The 21,960-nt window shown below is 50.5% G+C and overlaps 1 protein-coding gene across 6 annotated transcripts in view; it reads left to right on the forward strand.

The window, feature by feature from the left end:
- TRRAP (transformation/transcription domain associated protein) overlaps positions 1 to 21,960 on the forward strand; it is a 117,904-nt gene that overhangs the window by 43,395 nt on the left and 52,549 nt on the right. For all 6 annotated transcript variants that reach the window (XM_047779536.1, XM_047779539.1, XM_047779538.1 and 3 more), the window contains 16 exons: positions 3,420 to 3,619; positions 5,140 to 5,357; positions 5,465 to 5,662; positions 5,957 to 6,217; positions 6,715 to 6,876; positions 8,608 to 8,704; positions 10,554 to 10,675; positions 10,988 to 11,158; positions 12,871 to 12,939; positions 17,036 to 17,155; positions 17,398 to 17,517; positions 17,850 to 18,014; positions 18,109 to 18,290; positions 18,510 to 18,708; positions 19,416 to 19,544; positions 21,209 to 21,475. In XM_047779536.1, the coding sequence (XP_047635492.1) occupies positions 3,420 to 3,619; positions 5,140 to 5,357; positions 5,465 to 5,662; positions 5,957 to 6,217; positions 6,715 to 6,876; positions 8,608 to 8,704; positions 10,554 to 10,675; positions 10,988 to 11,158; positions 12,871 to 12,939; positions 17,036 to 17,155; positions 17,398 to 17,517; positions 17,850 to 18,014; positions 18,109 to 18,290; positions 18,510 to 18,708; positions 19,416 to 19,544; positions 21,209 to 21,475 (2,680 nt within the window). The remainder of the gene's footprint in view (positions 1 to 3,419; positions 3,620 to 5,139; positions 5,358 to 5,464; positions 5,663 to 5,956; positions 6,218 to 6,714; positions 6,877 to 8,607; positions 8,705 to 10,553; positions 10,676 to 10,987; positions 11,159 to 12,870; positions 12,940 to 17,035; positions 17,156 to 17,397; positions 17,518 to 17,849; positions 18,015 to 18,108; positions 18,291 to 18,509; positions 18,709 to 19,415; positions 19,545 to 21,208; positions 21,476 to 21,960) is intronic.

A 21,960-nucleotide genomic window follows, 5' to 3' on the forward strand; every position in this document is an offset into this window, starting at 1 on the left:
AAGAAGTCTACACATGGATACTTCAAGTGGAACAACTACAATCAGGAAAAAAGATAAAGTCTTAAAAGCTGACAGAACAAAAAAGATGGATTACCCTCAACAAATGATAACCTGGCAGTGAAGTAAATCTCCAGTCTGAAGAAAGATAACTGCCAACCTACAATCATACATCTGGTGAAAATTTGACTCAGAAGGAGGGTGAAATAAAGATGTCAAAAAACCCAGAAATCTCCCACCGGAAGATCTTCCTTCAGGTGGAATGAAAGTTCCGCAGCAGAAGATCTGAAATGGGAAAGGGAATGATACGTGGTCAGATGTAATGGAATACAGCTAAGGCTGTATTTAGAGGGAAACTCGCAGCCTTAAGGATCACAATAGACTGGAAGCAGTGTGGTGTGGTATGGGCGTATGTGGACACGGTAAAATCAGGCAACAAGGAATGATGTGTTGACACAGTTCCAACATGAACAGATCATCTCCAACACCAGACTGAGGGGAAGAAGCTGGACCCAGGACTGCATACGGTGTGATTCCTTTTATATGGAATAACCAGGGAAGGCAAGACTTCGGAGCCTGCAGACCAGTGGTTTCCCTGGGCATGGGAGTGGGGATCTCGCCCTCAGGGTGACATGTTTAAAATTGGATTGTGGTAATGTTTGGAAAAATGACTATTCAGGTATTTCCATTTTTTAAAAATCAGGTTTGTTCCTTTGTTGTATCAGCTGTGTGTACATGTTGAATATTAATCCCTTATCAGTCGTGTCATTTGCATTTTTTTTTTTTTTGCTTTTTAGAGCCGCACCCACGGCATATGAAAGTTTCCAAGCTGGGGCTCGAATCAGAGCTACAGCTGCTGGTGAGTGCCGCAGCCACTGCAACGCAGGATCCAAGCTGCATCTGCGACCCACACCACAGCTCACAGCAATGCCGGATCCTTAACCCACTGAGCAAGGTCAGGGATCGAACCTGCAACCTCATGGGATCCTAGTTGGGTTTGTTAACTGCTGAGACACGAAGGGAACTCCCATTTGCAAGTATTTATTTATTTATTTATTTATTTATTTTTTGTCTTTTTTGCTATTTCTTGGGCTGCTCCCGTGGCATATGGAGGTTCCCAGGCTAGGGGTCTAATCAGAGCCGTAGCCACCGGCCTACGCCAGAGCCACAGCAACGCGGGATCCGAGCCGCGTCTGCAACCTACACCACAGCTCACGGCAACGCCGGATCGTTAACCCACTGAGCAAGGGCAGGGACCAAACCCGCAACCTCATGGTTCCTAGTCTGATTCGTTAACCACTGCGCCACGACGGGAACTCCCCATTTGCAAGTATTTAGATTGTCTTTTTTGTTTAGTCAGTGGTTTCCTCTGTTGTGCAAAAGCTTTAATTAGACCCTGTTTATTTTTGCTTTTATTTCCCTTACTTTAGGACACACAGCCAAAAAAATACCGCTCTGTTTTATGTCGAGGAGTATTTGGCCTATGTTTTCCTCTAGGAGTTTTGTGGTGTCTGGTCTTACACATAGGTATTTGATTCATTTTGAGTTTATTCCTGTATAGGCTATTAGAGAATGGTCTAAACTCCATTCTCTGATGTATAGCTGTCCAGTTTTTCCAGCACCCTTACTGAAGAGACGTCTTCTCTCTGTTGTATATTCTTGCCTGCTTTGTTGTAGATTAGCTCACCGTAAATGTGTGGGTTTAGAATCGTCATCCTGTGCGATTGACCTTTCTTGTGCCAGTATCATAGTGCTTTACTTACTGTAGTAATAGGGTCTAAAGTCAGGGGCACGATTCCTTTAGTTCTGTTCGTCTTTCTCAAGATCATTTTAGCTATTCGGGGTCTTTTGTGTTTCCATTCAGATTTTAAAATTGTTTGTTCTAGTTTTGTCTAAGATGCCGTTGGTGATTTGATAGGGATTGCATTGAATCTGTAAATTGCCTTGGATGATACAGTTATTTGGACAAAATTGATTCTTCCAGTCCAAGAACATGGTACATTTTTCTTTCTGTTTGTATCTTCATTTTCTTTCATCAGTGTCTTACAGTTTTCAGAGTGTAGGCCTTCTGCCTTTTGCCTCCTTAGGTAGGTTTTTTCTAGGTATTTTACTCTTTTCGATGTGATGGTTAAGTGGGATTTTTTTCCTTAATTTCTCTTTGTGGTGCTTCATTGTTGGTGTATGGAAATGCAACCGGTTTCTGCAAATTGATTTTGTTTCCTGCACCTTCCCTGGATTCCTCAATGAGCTCTAGTGGTTTTCTGGTAGTGTCTTTAGACTTTCCCGTGAACTAGGATTTCACGTCAGTGATCAGCAGTGACAGCTTCAATTCTTCCTCTGCAGTTTGGACTCCTTGTCTTTGTCTTTGATCACGGTGGCTAGGACTCCTGAAACTACATTGAATGAAAGCGGTGCGAGCGGGCATCCTTGTCTTGCTCCCGCTCTGAGAGGAACTGCCTTCAGCCTCTCACCGTTGAATGGGATGTTAGCCGTGGGTCTGTCATATGTGACCTCCACTGTGTGGAGGGAGGCTCCCTCTCTGCCCACTTCCTGGAGGGGTTTTTATCCTAAATGGATGTTGGATTTTTACCAAAAGCTTTCCCTGCGTTTACTGAGAGGTGATCATACAGTTTTTGTTTTTCAGTTTACTAATATAGTGTATCACATTGATCGATTTGCACATATTAAAAAATCTTTGCATCCCCTTGGATAAATCCTGCTTGATCGTGGTGTATGATCTTTTTAATGTATTTTTGAAATTGGTTTGCTACTATTTTATTGAAGATTTTTGCAGCTGTGTTCATCAGTGATATTGGCCTATAATTAAGAAACTAATAATTTTTAAAATATCAATGACCAGTTCTTATCCTTAGGATGTATGCATCCCTAACTCTGCCTTCTTGGTTTTTGTTAATTTCATATACCTGGCAGTAAATCCTTGATCAGTTAGACCACAGCCCCGTTTGATTCTGTACCAGTGGTGTGATTTTTCAACACATGAGAGATACAACTGCCTTTAGGTAATAGTGTGTTCCATCCCTGTTTGATCATTGAGTTACTTCTTATAACTTGGCTTATTTAATTATTAAAAGATCAAAATCAAACAAGTTTCTTAAAATGGAAAAAAATTATGAAAATATCTTCGGTGCTGCCGTTTTGTAATTTACCTCTGATTCGTGGCCTTGTTCATTTTAGGTAGAACATACTTGGTAACTCTTGAACCATTGGCTGTGAATGTTCGTATGAAATTCATCCTATTTGGTTCCAAGTGTTGCTGAAACGAAAGCAGAGAAACGAACGCACCCAGGCAGGCCTGTCTGAACACGAGGGAAGCGGGCAGGTTGACAGTCAGTTAAGGGGTCGGGGAGTCATCGGCTCAGGGCTTCAGTGTCTTGACGGTGGCTTTAATTTCTGTCTTGCAGCTTTACAGAAAAGACCATACCGAATGTCATCATATCCCATCGCTACAAAGCGCAGGACACTCCAGCTCGGAAGACCTTTGAGCAGGCTCTGACCGGGGCGTTCATGTCCGCTGTCATTAAAGACCTCCGGCCCAGCGCCCTGCCCTTTGTGGCCAGCCTGATTCGCCACTACACCATGGTGGCCGTCGCCCAGCAGTGCGGTGAGCGGGGGCGAAGTGGTGCTTTGAGCTCCGCAGGGAGCCTAAAAAACCTGGTCGGAGGAGGTGTTTCAGAGAAGCCGAGTTTGGCGGATTGGTTTTTGGCTTTTGTTTCCTCATTTTCCACGAAATCCTTTGACAGAGATAGTTGGTGCTTCAGCGATGGGTGCTCTCATCACTTGAAAATTGTTGCCTGAGTTTATCGGTTAAACACCACCCGGTGAACATTTTGGTCCTTTGTTTTTCATCGTGGGGGCTGAGTACTTTGGGCCCTCTGGGGTAGAACAGGGTCGGCGAGTGGTCACACTACTGCTGGTCTCCTGTTCACACCCAGCCTCCGCTCCCACATCATCCGCCTGCCACTCCTCAGTCTCCAGGCTGTGTCTCCTCTGCTCCTGGGATTGGCACCCGCGCCCCTCCCCTGGCCTGGGAGCTCCTTGCCTCTGCTCCAGGGGTTCTCAAGCTCTAGTGATGAGGGCTGTTTGTTTGTGTCTGTTTCGCATCCACTGCTGACTGGTGTTTTTTGTTTTTTGGTTTTTTTTCTTCTGTTTTTGGCTGCCCTGCAGCATGGTGGAGTTCCCAGGCCAGGGAATCAGATCTGAGCCATAGCTGTGGCCTATACTACAGTTGCAGAAATGCCAGCTCCTTTGACCCACTGTGCTGGGCCAGGAATCAAACCTGCATCCTGGTGTTGCAGAAATGCTGTTGATTCCATTGTGCCACAGTGGGAGCTCCCAGACTGGTGACGTTGGAAAGGACAGTAAAAATGCTGAAGTTTCTGAACACCTTAGCTCAGTCTCGCAGCTTCTCCCAGACCAGCACTGGTCAGGGGCATGCGCACAAGTGGCACTTTGTGTCCTTGAAGGCCCACACCCTTGATTAATAGGTAATTTGTTCCAAACACTGTAGGACGGAGAACCTCCCCCGCTTTTTTGTAGCTCTCCTGGCCTGAACAGTCAGGGCTGTGTGGTTAACACTTGGATTGTTTCTCAGGACCTCAGCCGATCTGGAAGCCTCTCGGTACCTCCCATGCTGCCTCCTGCTGGGTACCTGCCAGGCCTGAACGAATGGAGGCTGGCAGGCTGTTCTCTGTGTGGGTTGGGTTCATCACGGAAGCCCATTGCTTCTTACTGTTGCTTGTGTGTCAGGAATGTCCAAACATAACCCGCAGTTGTTCCTGCGTTGCACTCCTTGGCCTGGCTAATGATTTTTTTTTTTTTTTTAAAGATGATACCTGATCGTGGTTCTCATTTTAAACTAAAACGTCTTTGAATTGTGATTGAGGAAATCCGAAAATGACACAGTGTGCAGTGGAAAACATTCAGAACAATAGGCTTAGGGCGAGTCGGACCACTTAGTTCATAGACAATTACAGTTTAACCAGAGTTGGTCTAAAGTATCGGGGTTGGCTTTTATTAAATTGCTAACCTCAAGGAAAAAAACGAGTAGTTTGGCCATTGGAGGGGCTAGAATGTTTTGCAGCTAATTGCAGCGTCTCGCATGCGCTCTGCCTCTCCTTTCAGGTCCGTTCTTGCTCCCCTGCTACCAGGTGGGCAGCCAGCCCAGCACGGCCATGTTTCACAGCGAAGAAAACGGCTCCAAAGGAATGGACCCCCTGGTTCTCATTGATGCGATAGCTATTTGTATGGCGTATGAAGAGAAGGAGCTTTGCAAGATCGGGGAGGTGGCCCTGGCTGTGATATTTGACGTTGCGAGTATCATCCTGGGCTCAAAGGAGCGGGTGAGGAGGATGGGGTCTGCGGGGTGCAAGGCCCCGGGGGCGGGCGCTCGACAAAGGCTTGTTGTCGACGAGTGGCAGCAACACGGTAGGGTTGCGTGTCTCTCCAGGCGTGCCAGCTGCCCCTCTTTTCCTACATCGTGGAACGCCTGTGCGCGTGCTGCTACGAGCAGGCCTGGTATGCCAAGCTCGGGGGCGTGGTGTCCATTAAGTTCCTCATGGAGCGGCTGCCTCTCACGTGGGTTCTGCAGAACCAGCAGACCTTCCTCAAAGCGCTTCTCTTTGTCATGATGGACCTGACCGGAGAGGTAGGTGATGGGTCCCTGTACCTAGCCAGGCTGTGTCAGGACACGGTCTGCCTGGAGGACCGTTGGGGGGCGGTCCTGCAGATCTGCTCTCGCAGACGCTTCGATACCCTTACAGCATAAAGGGACAGCTCAGAGCCCTCCTGCCGGCTCTCTTTCTCGGGTGTCTGAGGGCCTGTCCTTCTGGATCGAGCTCTTAGCATGGCGGTCTGGCACAGGGTGTGTGGCAGGGGCTGGGGGGGAGATCGGGGGGCTGAGGCAGCCTCCCCCTTTTGCGCTAAGGAGCTTGGCCTGCAGGTTTCCAACGGGGCCGTCGCCATGGCCAAGACCACGCTGGAGCAGCTTCTGATGCGGTGCGCGACGCCCCTGAAGGACGAGGAGAGAGCTGAGGAGATCGTGGCGGCCCAGGAGAAGTCCTTCCACCATGTGACGCATGACCTGGTTCGAGAAGTCACCTCTCCCAACTCCACTGTGAGAAAACAGGCTATGCATTCGCTGCAGGTACTGGCCCAGGTCACTGGAAAAAGCGTGACCGTGATAATGGAACCGCACAAAGAGGTGAGATTTCTATCACCAGAACTGGAATAATTTGAACAAAACTTGTGAGACTTTTTTTTCCTTCACATTTGAGTTGTAGATGATGCGGAATTCCTAATTCACGTGCAGTAAACCCAGTGTCATTGCACATGTCTTTTTGATCTCAGATAGGCAGATGGCAGTGTGCTTGCATTAATGTCCGTGTCAGGACTGCTCAGGGCCGGGGAGGTAGAAGGCTGGTTTCTCGTAGAGCACAGCCCGGTGGCCTTGTTCTTGTGGCGGCTTTGGTTTGGTTTAAGAGGGTTCCTCTGGACCGGTAGGAATTAAGTGGATCTGATGTGTCTCTCTCCACGACCCAGTTTCAGCGAATGAAACACATACTCCCCAAGGAGAGGGCATCTGTCTTAAGCATCCATCTCAGTTGTGGTTTTCAGATCGCTGGTTGGCTTAGATACTGCAGTGGGAGGTGTTTGCTTTTAAGCGGCAGTTGGTCAGTGGTGCCTCCTTGCCTGTCCCAGGTTCTCCAGGACATGGTCCCGCCTAAGAAACATTTGCTCCGACACCAGCCTGCCAACGCCCAGATAGGCCTGATGGAAGGCAACACGTTCTGTACCACTTTGCAGCCCCGGCTTTTCACGATGGACCTTAACGTGGTGGAGCATAAGGTGTTCTACACAGAGGTAGGGGCGGTGTGGAGCAGGGGCGTTCTACACAGAGGTGGGGGGCGGCTGGAAGGTGATGAGGTGTGTCTGGTGGCCCGTCTTTGGTCAGGCAGCTTTCAGAGAAGGCCTGGGCCGTGACTGCAGGTAGCCAGCCGGAGCCTGCCTCAGCCCTCGGCACAGGATGTCACATCTGGGACTGGGGAGAAGGCAGGCATGGTGGTGGGCAAGTCCTCGTGGGTGGAGGGGACTTGACTGCCCCTGGACCCAAGATAATGGGCAGAGGCCAAGGGCACCTTAAAAGTGTCTGTTACTGTCAGTGTTACAGTGTGGAGTGATAGGAGGAAGTGATAAATAGAAATTAAGCTATAGGTACAGTCCGATTATAAGTATTACTTCTTACAGTCATCAGAATTAATCTGGTGATTAGTCCCAACTTGAAATTTTGATGAGACGTGAATCCTTTTGGAGGCGTCGTCAGAGTAAACCGAGGCACAGGTCATAAGGAAGCACATTCTTTCTTATCCACACTAAGTCTGAATTTACAATTATGAAAAAATGGCTTCTTGATTTTTTTTTTTTTTTTTTGGTAAGTCCTGTGTTTCACTTGGACACAAGGTCATTGCTCACGTGTTCTAGCTTTGATCTTCTGTACCTCGTTATAGCCGCTATGTAAGAGTCTTCACTCATAAGACTTGACGGGGCGTCCAGGAGAGCCCCCAGAGGTGGGAGGGCGGCTTCCCTTTGAGGGCTCCTGAGGCAGATGTGTTTTAACCTACATAGAAAATGCTTCACGGTGCTCAGGGCCAGAGCCTGGTAGTACTGAGTGGCCAATTTCAGAATTAAACTGGTTTTGAAAATGTCTATCAGGGCATCAGCTGAGAGGATCTTTGGAAAATAGATACTCTTGAGTCTTGTCACTGGAGATTTAGGTTCAATAGACTCGGGGTGAGCCTGCGAATCTGCCACCCGAAAACTTCCCAGGTGAGCCATGTACGGCCACGTCTGGAAGTCAGGCTTTCTAACTGCCCAACACGCACTCTGTCTGTCTAGATTAGATGCAGGTGTCTGTATGTACGTGTACACATGTGTGTTAATGTGAAGAGTGGAGCGGGGTGGGTGGCTAGAAAGGCTTTTCCTGTATATCCTTTTCTACTGTTTAATCTCTTACAAGGTCAGAATCTTGAAGGGAAGAAGTGGTAAAAGTCTACGCCCTCTTTCCAGGCTGTCACAGAAGCGTAGTAAGAGAACACCATGTATGGTATTTTAGGTGTCCGATGAGTACGTGTAACCTGGTCCGGTTAAACGTCTGGACGCCTCGCGACGGGAATGTTCGAGTGACGGTCTTGCCAGTGAAATGCTTCTTTCCTCTGCTTCCCTGAACTTAAAAGAAAAGGTGTTGCCCTTCAGGGGCTTGGATGGCAGCATGTATATATAGCTCTTGAACTCTGGCCCCAGGCATTGGGCAGCAGCTCCGAACAAGGAGTTGTACCTGCCACCGTGGAATTTGCATTTTGGTCACGTGACCCTCTGCGTGAAGAGTGGGGGAGAACGTGTTGGAGTCTGTTTCACTGAGGTTGACTAAGTTTTGCTTTAGAATAAGGAAAATTTCGACACTTAAATACTCTGGGATTTGGGTTTAGTTTGTTAATTGTGGCAAATGTGTGGTTCTTGCTTGTCTTTTGTTATTTGCAAGGTTATTATATCTTCATAGTAAAAGCAGGCTAAATTAAGTTGTTCTGTTTTTTGCAGCTCTTGAATTTGTGCGAGGCTGAAGATTCAGCTTTAACAAAGCTGCCCTGTTATAAAAGCCTTCCGTCACTTGTCCCTTTACGAATTGCAGCATTAAGTAAGTTCATGTAAATCCGAGATAAGTTCCTGGGTACAAAAGTGAAGTGAGACATTGGCCGCCTTTCGTTGTGTAATTTTTCTGACTGCGTGGTCTTTTTAAAGTGGAATAAGAAAATTATGTTTGAGACAAAAAAAAAAAAGAGTTCCTGTTGTGCAGTGGAAACGAATCCAACTAGGAACCATGAGGTTGCGGGTTTGATCCCTGGCCTCGATCAGTGGGTTGGGGATCCGGCTGTGCTGTGAGCTGTGCTGTAGGTCGAAGACACGGCTCAGATCTGGCATTGTTGTGGCTCTAGCGTAGGCCTGCGGCTACAGCTCTGATTGGACCCCTAGCCTGGGAACCTCCATATGCTGCGGGGCAGCCCTAAAAAAAAAAAAAAAAGAAAGAAAAAGGCAAAAGAAAAGAAAAAGAGAAAAATTAAAAAAAAAAAGAAAATTGTATGTTTATCATACTACATAATGAGATGTCAATAGATAATATAGATTGCTAGGATTTAAACAATTTTTTCTTTCTCACCTGGGTTTTACTCTATAGTAAACTCTTTACTTGGTGGCTCTCTTACGGGAACTGCGTATTTTTCTAAAGTATGTATCTTTTATGTTGTGGTTTAAGAGAGTCCTCATACCCATTCATATCTTGTCATTTTTGCCTGAATCAGACACTCTTAGATTTCTTAATGATTCGGAAACATTAGAGAATCCTGCTCTCTCTAGACTTTCATTAAGAATGTCAGTTACCTGTGCTTAGCACAGGAATTGTGCATAATTTAGGAAAATGTAGTAGATCAGTGCTCATCCTCATACTTAGAAACAATCATTTTCTCCTCTTTTTGGTAAATAAACACCCAATACAAATTTTTGTTGTTGTTGTTTTAGGGCCGCACCCACAGCATATGGAGATTCCCAGGCTAGGGGTTTAGTTGGAGCTACAGCTTCCGTCCTACACCACAGCTCACAGCAACGCCAGATTCCCAACCCACTGAACGAGGCCAGGAATCGAACCCGCAACCTCATGGTTCCCAGTCAGATTTGTTCCCCCTGCGCCGTGACGGGAACTCCTCAATACAAGTTTTTAAATTGATTCTGTCTGTTGTTTTGTTAACTTCTATATACTCAATAAAATATTGCCAGAGTCCTCCTTGAATTAGAGGTGGAGGAGCTGAGAGGCAGACCATCGCACTGGAGCTTGAGGATGGGGCTGGAGTGTTGAGGACACCACTGGCCAGAGCGAGGGGGGATGTGGGCAGCTTCTCACACCCCCTGGTGGGATTCCTCTCCTTGGGTGCTTCTCATGCCTTTCTGCTAGCCAGTGTGGGCAGTGCCCTTGCTAGATTGTTCATCCTTAACTAACCTTGAACACAGAGCCTCAAAGGCATGCCCTCTCTCCTAAGAGCATTTGCATTGTCAAAGCCTTTAACCCCACAAGTTGGGAGGAGACCCCCGGTTTGACGTGGATGATGGAGAGACGCTGGGCTGGCTGCGTGTGTTGGCTTCATCGCCAGCGTCTGTGTTAACACAGCGTGCATCTGCCCCCAGACAGGATGGCTGGGGGGCAGGGGTGTCACTGGGGACCCCTTCAGCCCTCCTCTGTCTTATCTGGACAGTAAGATTTATCATGGACTTTCTGGCAGGCCGTTGCCTTCTGAGATAATAGTGTTCGTTCACCCTTAGAAGTAAGTGAACCTGTGGGTAGAAAACCATGCGTTCTTCTGTCTGTCTTGAGGCCAGATGCTAGGAAAGCAGTTTTATGACTCGTGTGTATTGGCTGGTAAGAGACTTTAGACGAGGAAATGGTTGATGCATTTTTCAGGTTAATGATGAAATTGTATTGATTTCTCTCCCTAAAGATGCACTTGCCGCCTGCAATTACCTGCCTCAGTCCAGAGAGAAGATCATCGCTGCCCTCTTCAAAGCCCTTAATTCAACCAACAGCGAGCTCCAGGAGGCGGGCGAGGCGTGTATGAGGAAGGTGAGCCCGGGCAGTGGGCCTCCCTTCTGCCTGGAGTCGTCCCTCTTGATCTTGTCCGCCTGTCTGGAAGTCTGAGTCCGCCTGTGGTCTGTAACACGCTGGGCTGTAATCTCCCTGTTTCCTAGTCACCCGAGCCCTTGAAAAGTGCAGCGGTGATGGCCAGTCTTCCTCGTGTCACCATAAACTAGAATAGACGGTTAACGTGCCGTTTCCCAAGGAGGCAGAAACTTGCTGCTGCAGTTGAACATGAGTTCCGTTCTGCTGTGAGGTATGTTCTGGTAACTTTTTTCTTGTGTCATCTTTCTTCAATAGTTTCTGGAAGGTGCCACCATAGAAGTTGATCAAATCCACACACACATGCGGCCTTTGTTGATGATGCTGGGGGATTATCGGAGCCTGACGCTGAACGTCGTGAACCGCCTGACCTCGGTGACCAGGCTCTTCCCAAACTCCTTCAATGATAAATTTTGTGATCAGATGATGGTAAGACAAATGCAAATGAACGCGTTTTGTGATAAACGTAAAAATTATTTTTATTTTTTTTTAATTTTTTTATTTTTTTGGTCTTTTTGCCATTTCTTGGGCCGCTCCCGCGGCATATGGAGGTTCCCAGGCTAGGGGTCCAATCGGAGCTACAGCCACCGGCCTACGCCAGAGCCACAGCAACGAGGGATCCGAGCCACGTCTGCAACCTACAGCACAGCTCACGGCAACGCCGGATCCTCAACCCACTGAGCAAGGGCAGGGACCGAACCCGCAACCTCATGGTTCCTAGTCGGATTCGTTAACCACTGCGCCACGCCGGGAACTCCACGTTTTCCTTTCTTAAAATAATTTCGGCTGCTTGACGTTTGATTCCAAGCCTCCTGTGCGGAGGGTTGTTTCGGGTGTCTCCGCTGAACTGGAGGTGGATTTCCTGGGACAGCTGGTCTTACTGTTTTCCTCTGGGCGTCTGAAAGCAGCTGGCCCCTTTTTGCACCTTGGATCTTGTTAGTCTCATGTCTTTGGTGTAAATAGCTGTTCTAGTAAGATAGAGGTTTCGTGAATGTATATTCCGATGGTATCCTTCAAGAAATTTTACTGGTAAAACCTCCTCAGCTTAGTGTATTTAGTTTCTTTGGAAAAAATGTGTATTGTTTTAATTTCTTGGAATACTGACCATGTAAGATATAGGACTTATTAATGAAGACAGTTTATTAACTAAGTCAGTCTGGGAAACACAGCTTCCTGTGTTCCCCTCTTGAAGTTTTGCAAGGTCTGTAGACCCTAAAGGCTCAGAGAGACGTGTTGGGATATGATTCACCCTTCTGTCCCCAAGCCTGTTTGACGACGGAGTCCCTGTTGACGGAACGGAACTTGCTGCAGGGCCGCGTGCTGGAGGTTTGGGCAGCACTGGACCCTGAAGATAGTTCTCTTACTTGGATGCCCCTGTTGTGGTTTTGGCTTTGGCTCTGAGCTCTCCCTGGCCGGGTTTCGCTGGACACCATGGGCGGGAGCCTGCCTGCCACGGGCTCGGGATCGCCCTTCTCGTGCTCTTTCAGCAGAACACGGGGCGCGTTCTTACCGCAGAAGGGAGTCCCTGCCCGCGGGTCCTGTGGGAGCCGTACTCCTCTCAGCAGCCCCCTTCTGCCCACCAGTCCTCAGCCACAGGGCCGCCACCTTTCTGCTCCCGGCTGCCTCCTCTAGCCCGGAGCACTCGTCCCCAGCAGGCCCTCCGCTGCCTCGACCTCCTTCTTGCCGGCTTCGGCTCTTTTTGTACATCCACAGCGAGGTGGCGTTGCACACAGCAGCCACCGGGTCGCACCTGCCCCTGACCCGCTGGAATCGCAGCTCCAGGAGGATGGGGTGACGACGTCCTCTCCTTCACGTCTCTGCTCCTAGCTGGTGCCGGCTCAGGGCCGCCCTCCGTCAGCGAAGTATCAGCAGCAAGACCCCTGGTCCTGGGAGGGGTTGCAGGACCCGGCCTGTTGTATCAGGGTCGGTTCAGCCTTCCTGCTTAGAGGATGTACGTGCCAGTTACGCCCATCACGAGTTTAGTGGCCAGGCCATGTCAGTAAGAGAAACACAGCTGTTCTCACATTGAATAGGCTGGAAATGAATGGTGACGGGTGCGTTTTCACTCAAGAGCATTTTGGAACTGAGATGCTCCTCCTGTTGTCAAGAAGAAATGTCTTAAGGATGTGTTTTCTCCACAGCAACATCTGCGAAAGTGGATGGAAGTGGTGGTCCTCACCCACAAAGGGGGCCAGAGGAGCGACGGAAACGTGAGTGACTTTTGCTCCTGGGGCGGCCCTGCCGCGCCCTGCCCTTAGCCACGCTAGTGCATCCGCAGCCCCGGTCGGAGGTGTGGGTTTCTGTGCCTGTAGTCTGTGTAAACTGTTACACATACTCCGTTAGCATGACATTTCGCTTTGATTTCTCTTAATTGTTGAACATTCCTTTTTGTTTCTTTAAAATCTCCCTTTTGTTCACTTCAGTACGACGTTTTTGTTGAGGAGAGTTCTGGGGAGCTTGACGTATCCGTGTATCTCACTTGTGTTAGGTTTTCTCTAGTGGGCTTTCTCGGCTGTTCTTGGCACGGGGTGTGGTCTCAGCTGCTGTTCTCCATTGTTTTCCGTCACCACCGCCTCATAAACACCAGCTGGCGGTTTTAGGACTTAAGAAAACATTAAGGAGAATGTAGGCAAGCACCACATAAAAACGAGCCTGTGTATTTTCTGGGTCCGAATCTCCCACCCAAGCTGTTGGCCAAAAGGGCCAGTACTTTGAAAGCACATTTTTATGGCTTTGAGGGAAAACCACGTTGGCTGAATATTTTTAAGTATCTGATGTTGGCACTAAAAACTTCGTCTCCTGCAAGTGAATGGTTCTTGCTGTTGAGAGCCCACTCTTCTTTGTTAATGTTCTTTGAAAATGTCCAAGGTGACGATTGTCCTCTCAGTGGGGTTTTGTTTTCCACAAGTTCCCATCACGCCCAGTGAGACTCCACGCCAGTGTCCCGACGAGGGGATCCCGAGTGCTTCGAGGCGTAGATAACAGGGCTTTGTGTCTTCCTGTGCCTGTTTGTTGGCTGCTGTGTTCCATCCCAACTTGTGTTTTATTTATTTCTTTTGGCTTTTTTATACTTTGTTTTGACCATTCTGTGTCAAGGTGTTTTGTTGATGTAAGTCTTGTTTCCTGCTGCTTCTAATCAGCCCACAAGCAAAACCTAAACCAGGACTTGAAGCTTTCTTTAGGAGTGTTAAACTGCCCATGACCTTTCTGATGGTTTGTTATCTGTGTATATAGGGAAAAAAGCAGGAGATTTTCATGGGGGAGAGCAGAGTGTATTGTAAAAGCCTCCGCTCTTGGGAGTAGATGCACGTGCCTCTGCTTTTCTTCCCCATTTCTCATCTTTTAGGTATTTTTGCCCTAAATTGTTTTTACAATTAGATGTGAATTCTCTGAAACATACAGCCAGTTCTAGAATAAACAGTAAAACCCTAGTGGGCAGATGAATGACTTCGCTTAGATCAGAAAGACCCCATAAACTTCACACCAACTTCCTTGGAATGGGGGCACTTGCACAGGGGTTGGGACCATGGGTACCAAGAAGTCCTCGAGCTCCTATTGAAGCCTCTTGATCCACCTCCGAGCACGTCCCCAAGAGCTGGAAGTGTCCCACTGCTGAGGGAGGCCGAGGCAGTGTGGCCACACCACCTTTCTGCCCTTGAGCTCTGATGGCTTTTAATAGATGCCCCAAGGCTGGGAGTGGGTCTTGGAAAATAGTTTGTTTTTATTTGCTTGGGTTCCCAAGTAGCATTGCCCAGTTGTGATGACATATTAAAGTTGAATAAAATAAATAAAATCTCCCCGTAATAGCGAGTACCCCTGCCGATCAGAGCTTTGCATTCAATCCTGTTTAGGAAGGTTCCATGTAGAACTTAGAGGGGAAAACTCACGACCACCCGTCACACTGTGTCTGTGTGAGCGCGCGCACACACACACACACACACACACAGCTTCATTTCACCACATAACCCAGGTGTCTCTCCGGTGGGTGATGTCGGCCTGTGGGCTGTTCTGGGGGTGTGGGCCTCAAACATGCTTCATCGAGGGGGGTCAGACCCCCTGGTACGCTTCCAGCTTTAGCTGGGAAAGAGGTTTTTCCCTAAGGTCTTAGCACTTGACCTCAAATCTTGAATTACTCACTTAAAACAAAACAGTATTTTAAAGAATGTGTTTGCCTACAATAAGGTCTTAAAGTTTCTCCCCCAGATGAGAATTCTGAACCTCCTGTTCTCTACACTGGATTTAGGGAAGAGTCCACTCCGTGTGACACCGTCAGAAGGGCTGTTTTGACATCTGAAGGGTGGAAGGTGTATTTTTTTGCTGTCGAGCATTTGTTAATTACTGTGTGCTTTCTGATAATTGTCTCTCCTGTCTTGTTTACCCCGCTAATCCTTCCTGTGTATGAGTACTTGGGACGTTCTGTGTCAATGACATAAATAGAAAAAGCTGCTTTTCCTCCCCATCTTCAGGAGAGCATTTCAGAGTGCGGGAGGTGCTCCCTGTCTCCATTCTGTCAGTTTGAGGTGAGAACAACCTATTAAAAGTCAGCTTATGACTTGCACTGTGAAGAACAGTTTATATTTCCTTTTCTTTGCTTTTCCTTTTACCTTTTCGTTGCCTTTTTTCATGCTGTGATTTTTGTTTTGGTTCAGCCTGCCGCGGAAGGGGTAGAGGTGAGAATCCCAGTGGAGGCGCAGGCGGGGTTGTTGTCGCACTTGGCTGTGCTGTGACTTGTGGTTCTGTGGTGGACAGCGTGTGTCGTGCCTCTGAGTGCAGTGAGCCGTGTCGTCCGTCTGTGGCGGTTGGAGTAGCACATGGCCGTGACCTGTCCACGCATGTTTCCTGTGAGGACGTGTTTAAGCCAGATTCTCAGTTCGTTGGTGTCCTACACGCTCGCATCACACTCTCTCAATATTTACAAGATGCAGGCGGAGTTTGCTCTCAGAATGTTTGTGTGAACTCATGCGTCTGACAAGCTCTCGAGAGGAAATGCCACCAAGAAATCACGCCACCTGCTAGGGGCTGGGAGGCGTTCCATTTCCTGTCACGCTCTGACCAACTGCCTCACATTGGAAACCTACGGGCCCCTCGCCCACCCAGGCCCCCGGGCGTCTCAGGCCCGTCCCGCTGCCGAGGGGGGCATAGCGCCCGCCGTGCCTGCCGACTGCCCGGCTCTGGCTGCCCCTCCTCTGTGAAACGGGGGTGATAACAGCTGTCATTCCTGCCTTCGGTGGGGAGGGGAAGGCGCACGAAGTGATTTCCTGACGGTGCTTTGAGAACAAAAGCCCTTGAGACGAGAGCACCGTTGTTAGAATGTCACTCTAATTTCAGGGTAGCCCTTGGGCCGAAAACTTGAACCCCACAGGGGAGGGCTCTGGAGGAGGCACGGGGGTGACACCGAGCTGGCTTTTCTCGTTTCTTACCCATCGCACTGCTTGCCTCTTGGCTTAAAGGGGCATCTGGAGAAGCGTCTCGGGTGCTGCCAGGTGCCGTGGTCCATCATGGCTGGTGTTTGTCATCCCCGTCTTACCGCGTCCAGAGTAGTGGGTGTCCTGTCACACAGCCGCCCAGCCGGGACCTCAGGGCGTCTTCCCTTCCCCGTGGCCTGAGTAGCAGCCACAGCACCGTGGGGACTGAGACCGAGAAGGCCGGGGGGACCCCGATGGACTCCCCAGCTGCTAGCACATGAAGAAGTGCAAAATTCTTGGTGTTTACTGTTTTTCGTATCATTCCGTAAAGCAGTTTGTCAGCTGTGTTTTCAGGCCTGGTTGACAAATTTCTAGTGCCACACACAGTTGGTCATTTATTTACATTGATAATTAACTTCCAGGGTAAATTACTTCAGTACTTGTTGAGGACTTTCTCTGTGCTAAGGTTTGAGGGCAAGAGAAGTCTGTGCCCTCAGAACCTAGTGCTTCGGGAAGACTCCATGATGTCATGGCCCCCTGAGGGACTTCTGACTCGGCCCCGCGGGGCGAGGGGGCGAGGGGGCTCTCGGTGGCAGCCCTGAAGGTGACTCCGCCCCTCGTCCGTGTGCCTGAAAGCAGACACGGCATCCCTCAGGTGCACGGGCAGCTCCTCCCGGCCACAGTTGACAGGTGCAGTCTGGAAGCCAAGGGCCCCTAGTTTCCTTAGGCCACAGCCGTGATCTGAGGTGGGTACGTTGTGGCTTTTACATGTGACCTCTGCTTCTGTGGGCTAGCCTTGCGAATGTAGCTAGAGCACAGTAGGGTCTGTAGCAGTGCTGGTATATCTCTAACTAGCAGAATCACTTGGCCTGTGGCATAATTTCTGGCTTTTCTTCATTAGGAAATGAAAATTTGTTCGGCAATCATAAACCTCTTCCACCTGATCCCAGCTGCACCGCAGACTCTGGTCAAGCCTTTGTTAGAGGTTGTGATGAAAACGGAACGGGCTATGTTGATCGAGGTAACGGTCGAACACGGGTTGACGCTCGTTTTTCCGCCGTCTGTCGTTGCTTGCGATGTTCTCACCTTGTCGTATTTTAGATGATTGACCAACAGCGCAAAGATGTCAGGTGTTAGTGTTTGCTTGTGGTGCCTGCACTCCCGGGACAAGGCAGGGAAAGGCACATGGCTGCCCTGTGAGGTCGCGAGGCCGGAAAAGCCTCCAACCTCAAAAAAATGCAGCCTTCCCCCCGTGTCCTGTAGGCTGGCAGTCCGTTCCGAGAGCCTCTGATCAAGTTCCTGACCCGCCACCCCTCGCAGACGGTGGAGCTGTTCATGATGGAAGCCACGCTGAACGACCCCCAGTGGAGCAGGATGTTCATGGTGGGAGCGGGGTCCCTGCGGGAGCTCTGCCCGGGGTTTCTGTTGCCCTGCCCAGTGGCCTGCTTTTATTTTTCCCTCGTGTGTGTGTATTAGCAACACTGTTGCCTATGGGAAAAGCTCACCCCTCTCTCTAGGAATTTGGTGGGGGTAACGAAGGAATGAGCCGCCAGGATTAATGAAAATCGTGATGTTTGGTGCCTTTTGTGAAGAGGCTGCTTACAGTGGTTTTCCTTTTTTTTTTTTTTTTTAAGCCCCCTTAGAGTTCCTATCATCTAAACATTTTGTGAGTTTTGATTCGCTTAAAACACCCGTTGGGTTTGCTTGGTTTTTAGAGTTTTTTAAAACACAAAGACGCCAGACCTCTTCGAGACGTGCTGGCGGCCAACCCGAACCGGTTCATCACGCTCCTGCTGCCGGGCGGCGCCCAGGCGGCCGTGCGCCCCGGCTCGCCCAGCACCAGCACCCTGCGCCTGGACCTGCAGTTTCAGGCCATCAAGGTAGCACACCTGTCCTCTGGACGCCCGGCGTCCTGAGCGTTCCGGGGAGGCCGGCGCGAGCCCTGTCGGCATCCCCCCGTCTCTTCTTTGGCAGATCATCAGCATTATAGTAAAAAACGACGACTCCTGGCTGGCCAATCAGCACTCTCTGGTGAGCCAGCTGAGGCGCGTGTGGGTCAGTGAGACCTTCCAGGAACGACACCGGAAGGAGAACATGGCTGCCACCAACTGGAAGGAGCCCAAGCTGCTGGCTTACTGTCTGCTGAACTACTGCAGGTGGGCGCCTCCGCGTGCTCCGCCCTGAGAGCCCTGCTGCCCAGTCAGCGCAGCCCGGGCCCCTTCCCGCCGCGCCTTGCTGGGCTCGCTGGGTATGTGTAGGCAGACGTGCTGCGGAGAAAGGGCTGTGGCCGCGAGTTGCTGTAAAGACAGGTGGCCATCGTACGGAGCGAGGGCGTTGGCCGTGACGTGACCTGCCTGCTCCTTGCCACCCTTCAGGAGGAACTACGGAGACATAGAGTTGCTCTTCCAGCTGCTCCGGGCCTTCACGGGTCGTTTCCTGTGCAACATGACGTTCTTGAAAGAGTACATGGAGGAGGAGATTCCCAAGAGTTACAGCATCGCTCAGAAGCGTGCCCTGTTTTTTCGCTTTGTGGACTTCAACGACGCCAACTTTGGAGATGAACTCAAGGCCAAGGTGGGTCCCGCTCGTAACGCAGCAGAAGCCACGGCGTCTGAGCTCATTGCCGAGGGAGCCGAGGGCACCACTTGTGTTCCGCCGTGTCTTTCCTGGCTCTGAAAGGGTGGTCGGGGCTGCTTACGAGGAGAAGACCCCTGTCGGAAACAGGGCAGATCCCGTGGTGAACCAGCAGTGACCAGTGGTTTGTTCCCTTGGTTTTGACAGAGCAGCTTGTTTGGGGTGAGAAGGTTAAACCAGACCCGGGTCTCTTTTCCTCAGTTTTTAATCTACTTTTCCAGTTGCCCGTTGACTAAAAGACAAGATTATTAGCTGCCCCCTTGCTAAGTTCTTTTTTTTTGTCTTTTTGCTATTTCTTTGGGCCGCTTCTGCGGCATGTGGCGGTTCCCAGGCTAGGGGTCCAATCGGAGCTGTAGCCGCTGGCCTACTCCAGAGCCACAGCAACGCGGGATCCGAGCCGCGTCTGCAACCTACACCACAGCTCACGGCAATGCCGGATCCTTAACCCACTGAGCAAGGGCAGGGATCGAACCCGCAACCTCCTGGTTCCTAGTCGGATTCATTAACCACTGCGCCACGACGGGAACTCCCCTTGCTAAGTTCTGACTCGAGGGTGTAGCATGACCAAGCTGGCTGTCCTGTCCCCTAGGTAAAGAGGTAAAGAGCACGGCTTTGCTTTCCTTCTTCATTGTAAAATTTTTTTGTAGGTTCTGCAGCACATCTTGAATCCCGCTTTCTTATACAGCTTTGAGAAGGGGGAAGGAGAGCAGCTCTTGGGGCCTCCCAATCCGGAAGGCGATAACCCGGAAAGCATCACCAGTGTTTTTATAACCAAGGTGACTCACTAACCGTGCATCGGCCTGGAAAGTAACTTGGGGGGTGGGGTGGGGGTGGGGGTTCACGGGGGGGGGGGGGGGGGAAGCTTATTTCCCAAGGGCTTGTGTGTGTCACGATTGCGTGAATTCGTAGCGGCGCACTCTGACTCTCACTAGTGAGCTTGTTGAGGCAGCCTCCCTGCGGACTGAACGAGCTCTCCCACCTCAGTAGATGCAAGTGAAAAACGGAACATACCTCAGTGAGAATTCAGATGTCACAGTTGGCCCTTGCTGCTGGTCAGTAGCGTTTTCACAGTCCGTTTCCATCTGTAGCTTTGCCAGAGAACCTTCTAAAAGCCAGTGAGGATAGCGGTCTGGGTCTGATTGCTGCTGCCAAGTTCGAGAGCCGCCGTGGCAGTAGGGTGTCTGAAATCAGCTTCGGGCTCTCTTGGCAGTAGTGTTTGCAGTTTGCACCAGTGAGGTTTATGGGGTCAAGCGCCTCGTGAGAAGCACCTGCACCTGCTTTCCCGCCATGTGCCTTGACCACGCTCGGCAGCGGGCCATGGGACTTCACCGGCAGGTGCTGTGTGTGTTGGCCTTGAGGTGGTTGGTGGGGTGCCCGGGCCGGGGGTGTTCTGGTGGGCAGCGTGCTGCCCGCGAGAAGGACACAGTGGTTTCCCCACTGCCCTTCCTGGGGTCCAGGCAGAGGCAGCGCCGATACCGTCAGCGGGTGGCTGGGCCTCACGGAGCCTTGGTCCCTTACGACGGGCCTCCTTCTGTGGTTTTGACCCCACTCCCTCCGTCCCGAGGGAGTGAGAGCTGAACCCGAGCAGTTACTTGTGCTCCACACACTGACGTTGGCCTTTGTCTCGGCACCTGGGGGAGACGGTGACCCAGATCCCCCCTTCTCCAGGCTGTGTCCTCTGGATCAGAGGCTGCCGACAAGGCGCAGGGGGCGAGTTGGGATTTCGAGTGTCTGAGGCGGCGGGTGGCCTGGGGGCTTGGGGAGGGGCTGCTGGGAAGCAGCAGATCCTGGGGAGAGAGGACTCGGGCTCTAGGGACCCTCCCCTGATGCTCACGCAGCAGTGGTGGAAGCCTGCAGCCGCGGGGTCTTCTGACAGATGGGCGGCGGCTGGGGTCTTGCTGAAGGAAGCCTTCGCTCAGGGTGCTTGGCTCCGTAGAGGCGTCAGGAGCATTCCTCAGGGGGTACGGTTTTCACTTACATCCCCAAGACACATGTAGGAGTCTACGCTTAGTACGTAGAACACAGTAATTTTTTTGTAAATAGAGATTTTTCTGTAGGTAACATATTCTGATTATAGTAGTAAAAAATAAGGACAAGTTAATTAATAGTTGACTAGGAAAAAAAAAATCTCAATTACTTGGAAATTAAGGGATTCCTTGCTAAATCACCTTGCACTGAAGAGCAGCTCTGCCTTTTCTCCCTCCAGCCCCTTTGCCCACTGCACTGTGACTTCTAAGCCTGCCCTCTTTCTCAACGTGAAAGTAAATGTCGTGATTTCTAATCTCTTTTAATAAAGGAAAACTGGCGTGCCATCCTTGACGCCATCCTTGTAAACTGGGCACTGTGCGTGCGTGGTAAGGTTTGGACTTGGCCTCAGACCCTCGGGAGATAGAAAACACGGTCCAAGCCAGAAAGCATCCTCTGTGCTCGCCTCCGGCAGGTCCTGGACCCCGAGAAGCAGGCGGACATGCTGGACTCGCTGCGCATCTACCTGCTGCAGTGCGCCACGCTGCTGGTGGAGCACGCCCCCCACCACATCCACGACAACAACAAGAACCGCAACAGCAAGCTGCGCCGCCTCATGACCTTCGCGTGGCCCTGCCTGCTCTCCAAGGCCTGCGTGGACCCCGCCTGCAAGTACAGCGGACACTTGCTGCTGGCCCACATCATCGCCAAGTTCGCCATACACAAGAAAATTGTCCTGCAGGTACCTGGCGGGGCTGCCTCCTGTCCGCCTGGCATCACGTGTCCACGGCCCCCGCGGTCACGCAGCCTCGCCTTCCCTGGCAGTTGTCTCTTCCCAGCACATTGTATTTTTTATTTATTTATTTCTTGGTCTTTTTCACGGCCACACCCACGGCATGTGGAGGTTCTCAGGCTAGGGGTCGAATCAGAGCTGTAGCCACCAGCCTTCACCACAGCCACAGCAACGCTGGATCCTCAGCCCACTGAGCGAGGCCAGGGATCAAACCTGAGTCCTCACGGATGCTAGTCGGGTTCGTTAACCACTGAGCCCCAATGGGGACTCCACTTCCCGGCATGTTGGGAAGCGCCCCTCTCTGCGTCCTTCTCTGACTGACACCTCCCGCGGGGACGCATTCTCACCCTTCTTCCCCTCGTCCTGCTGTCCCCACCCCTTTCTCTGCAGCCTTGCTTCTGAAACAGTACGGCGTCCCCCGTGTCCACCCCGCC

This window comes from Phacochoerus africanus, chromosome 5, assembly GCF_016906955.1.
Source record: "Phacochoerus africanus isolate WHEZ1 chromosome 5, ROS_Pafr_v1, whole genome shotgun sequence".
In the NCBI taxonomy this organism is placed as follows: domain Eukaryota; kingdom Metazoa; phylum Chordata; class Mammalia; order Artiodactyla; family Suidae; genus Phacochoerus; species Phacochoerus africanus.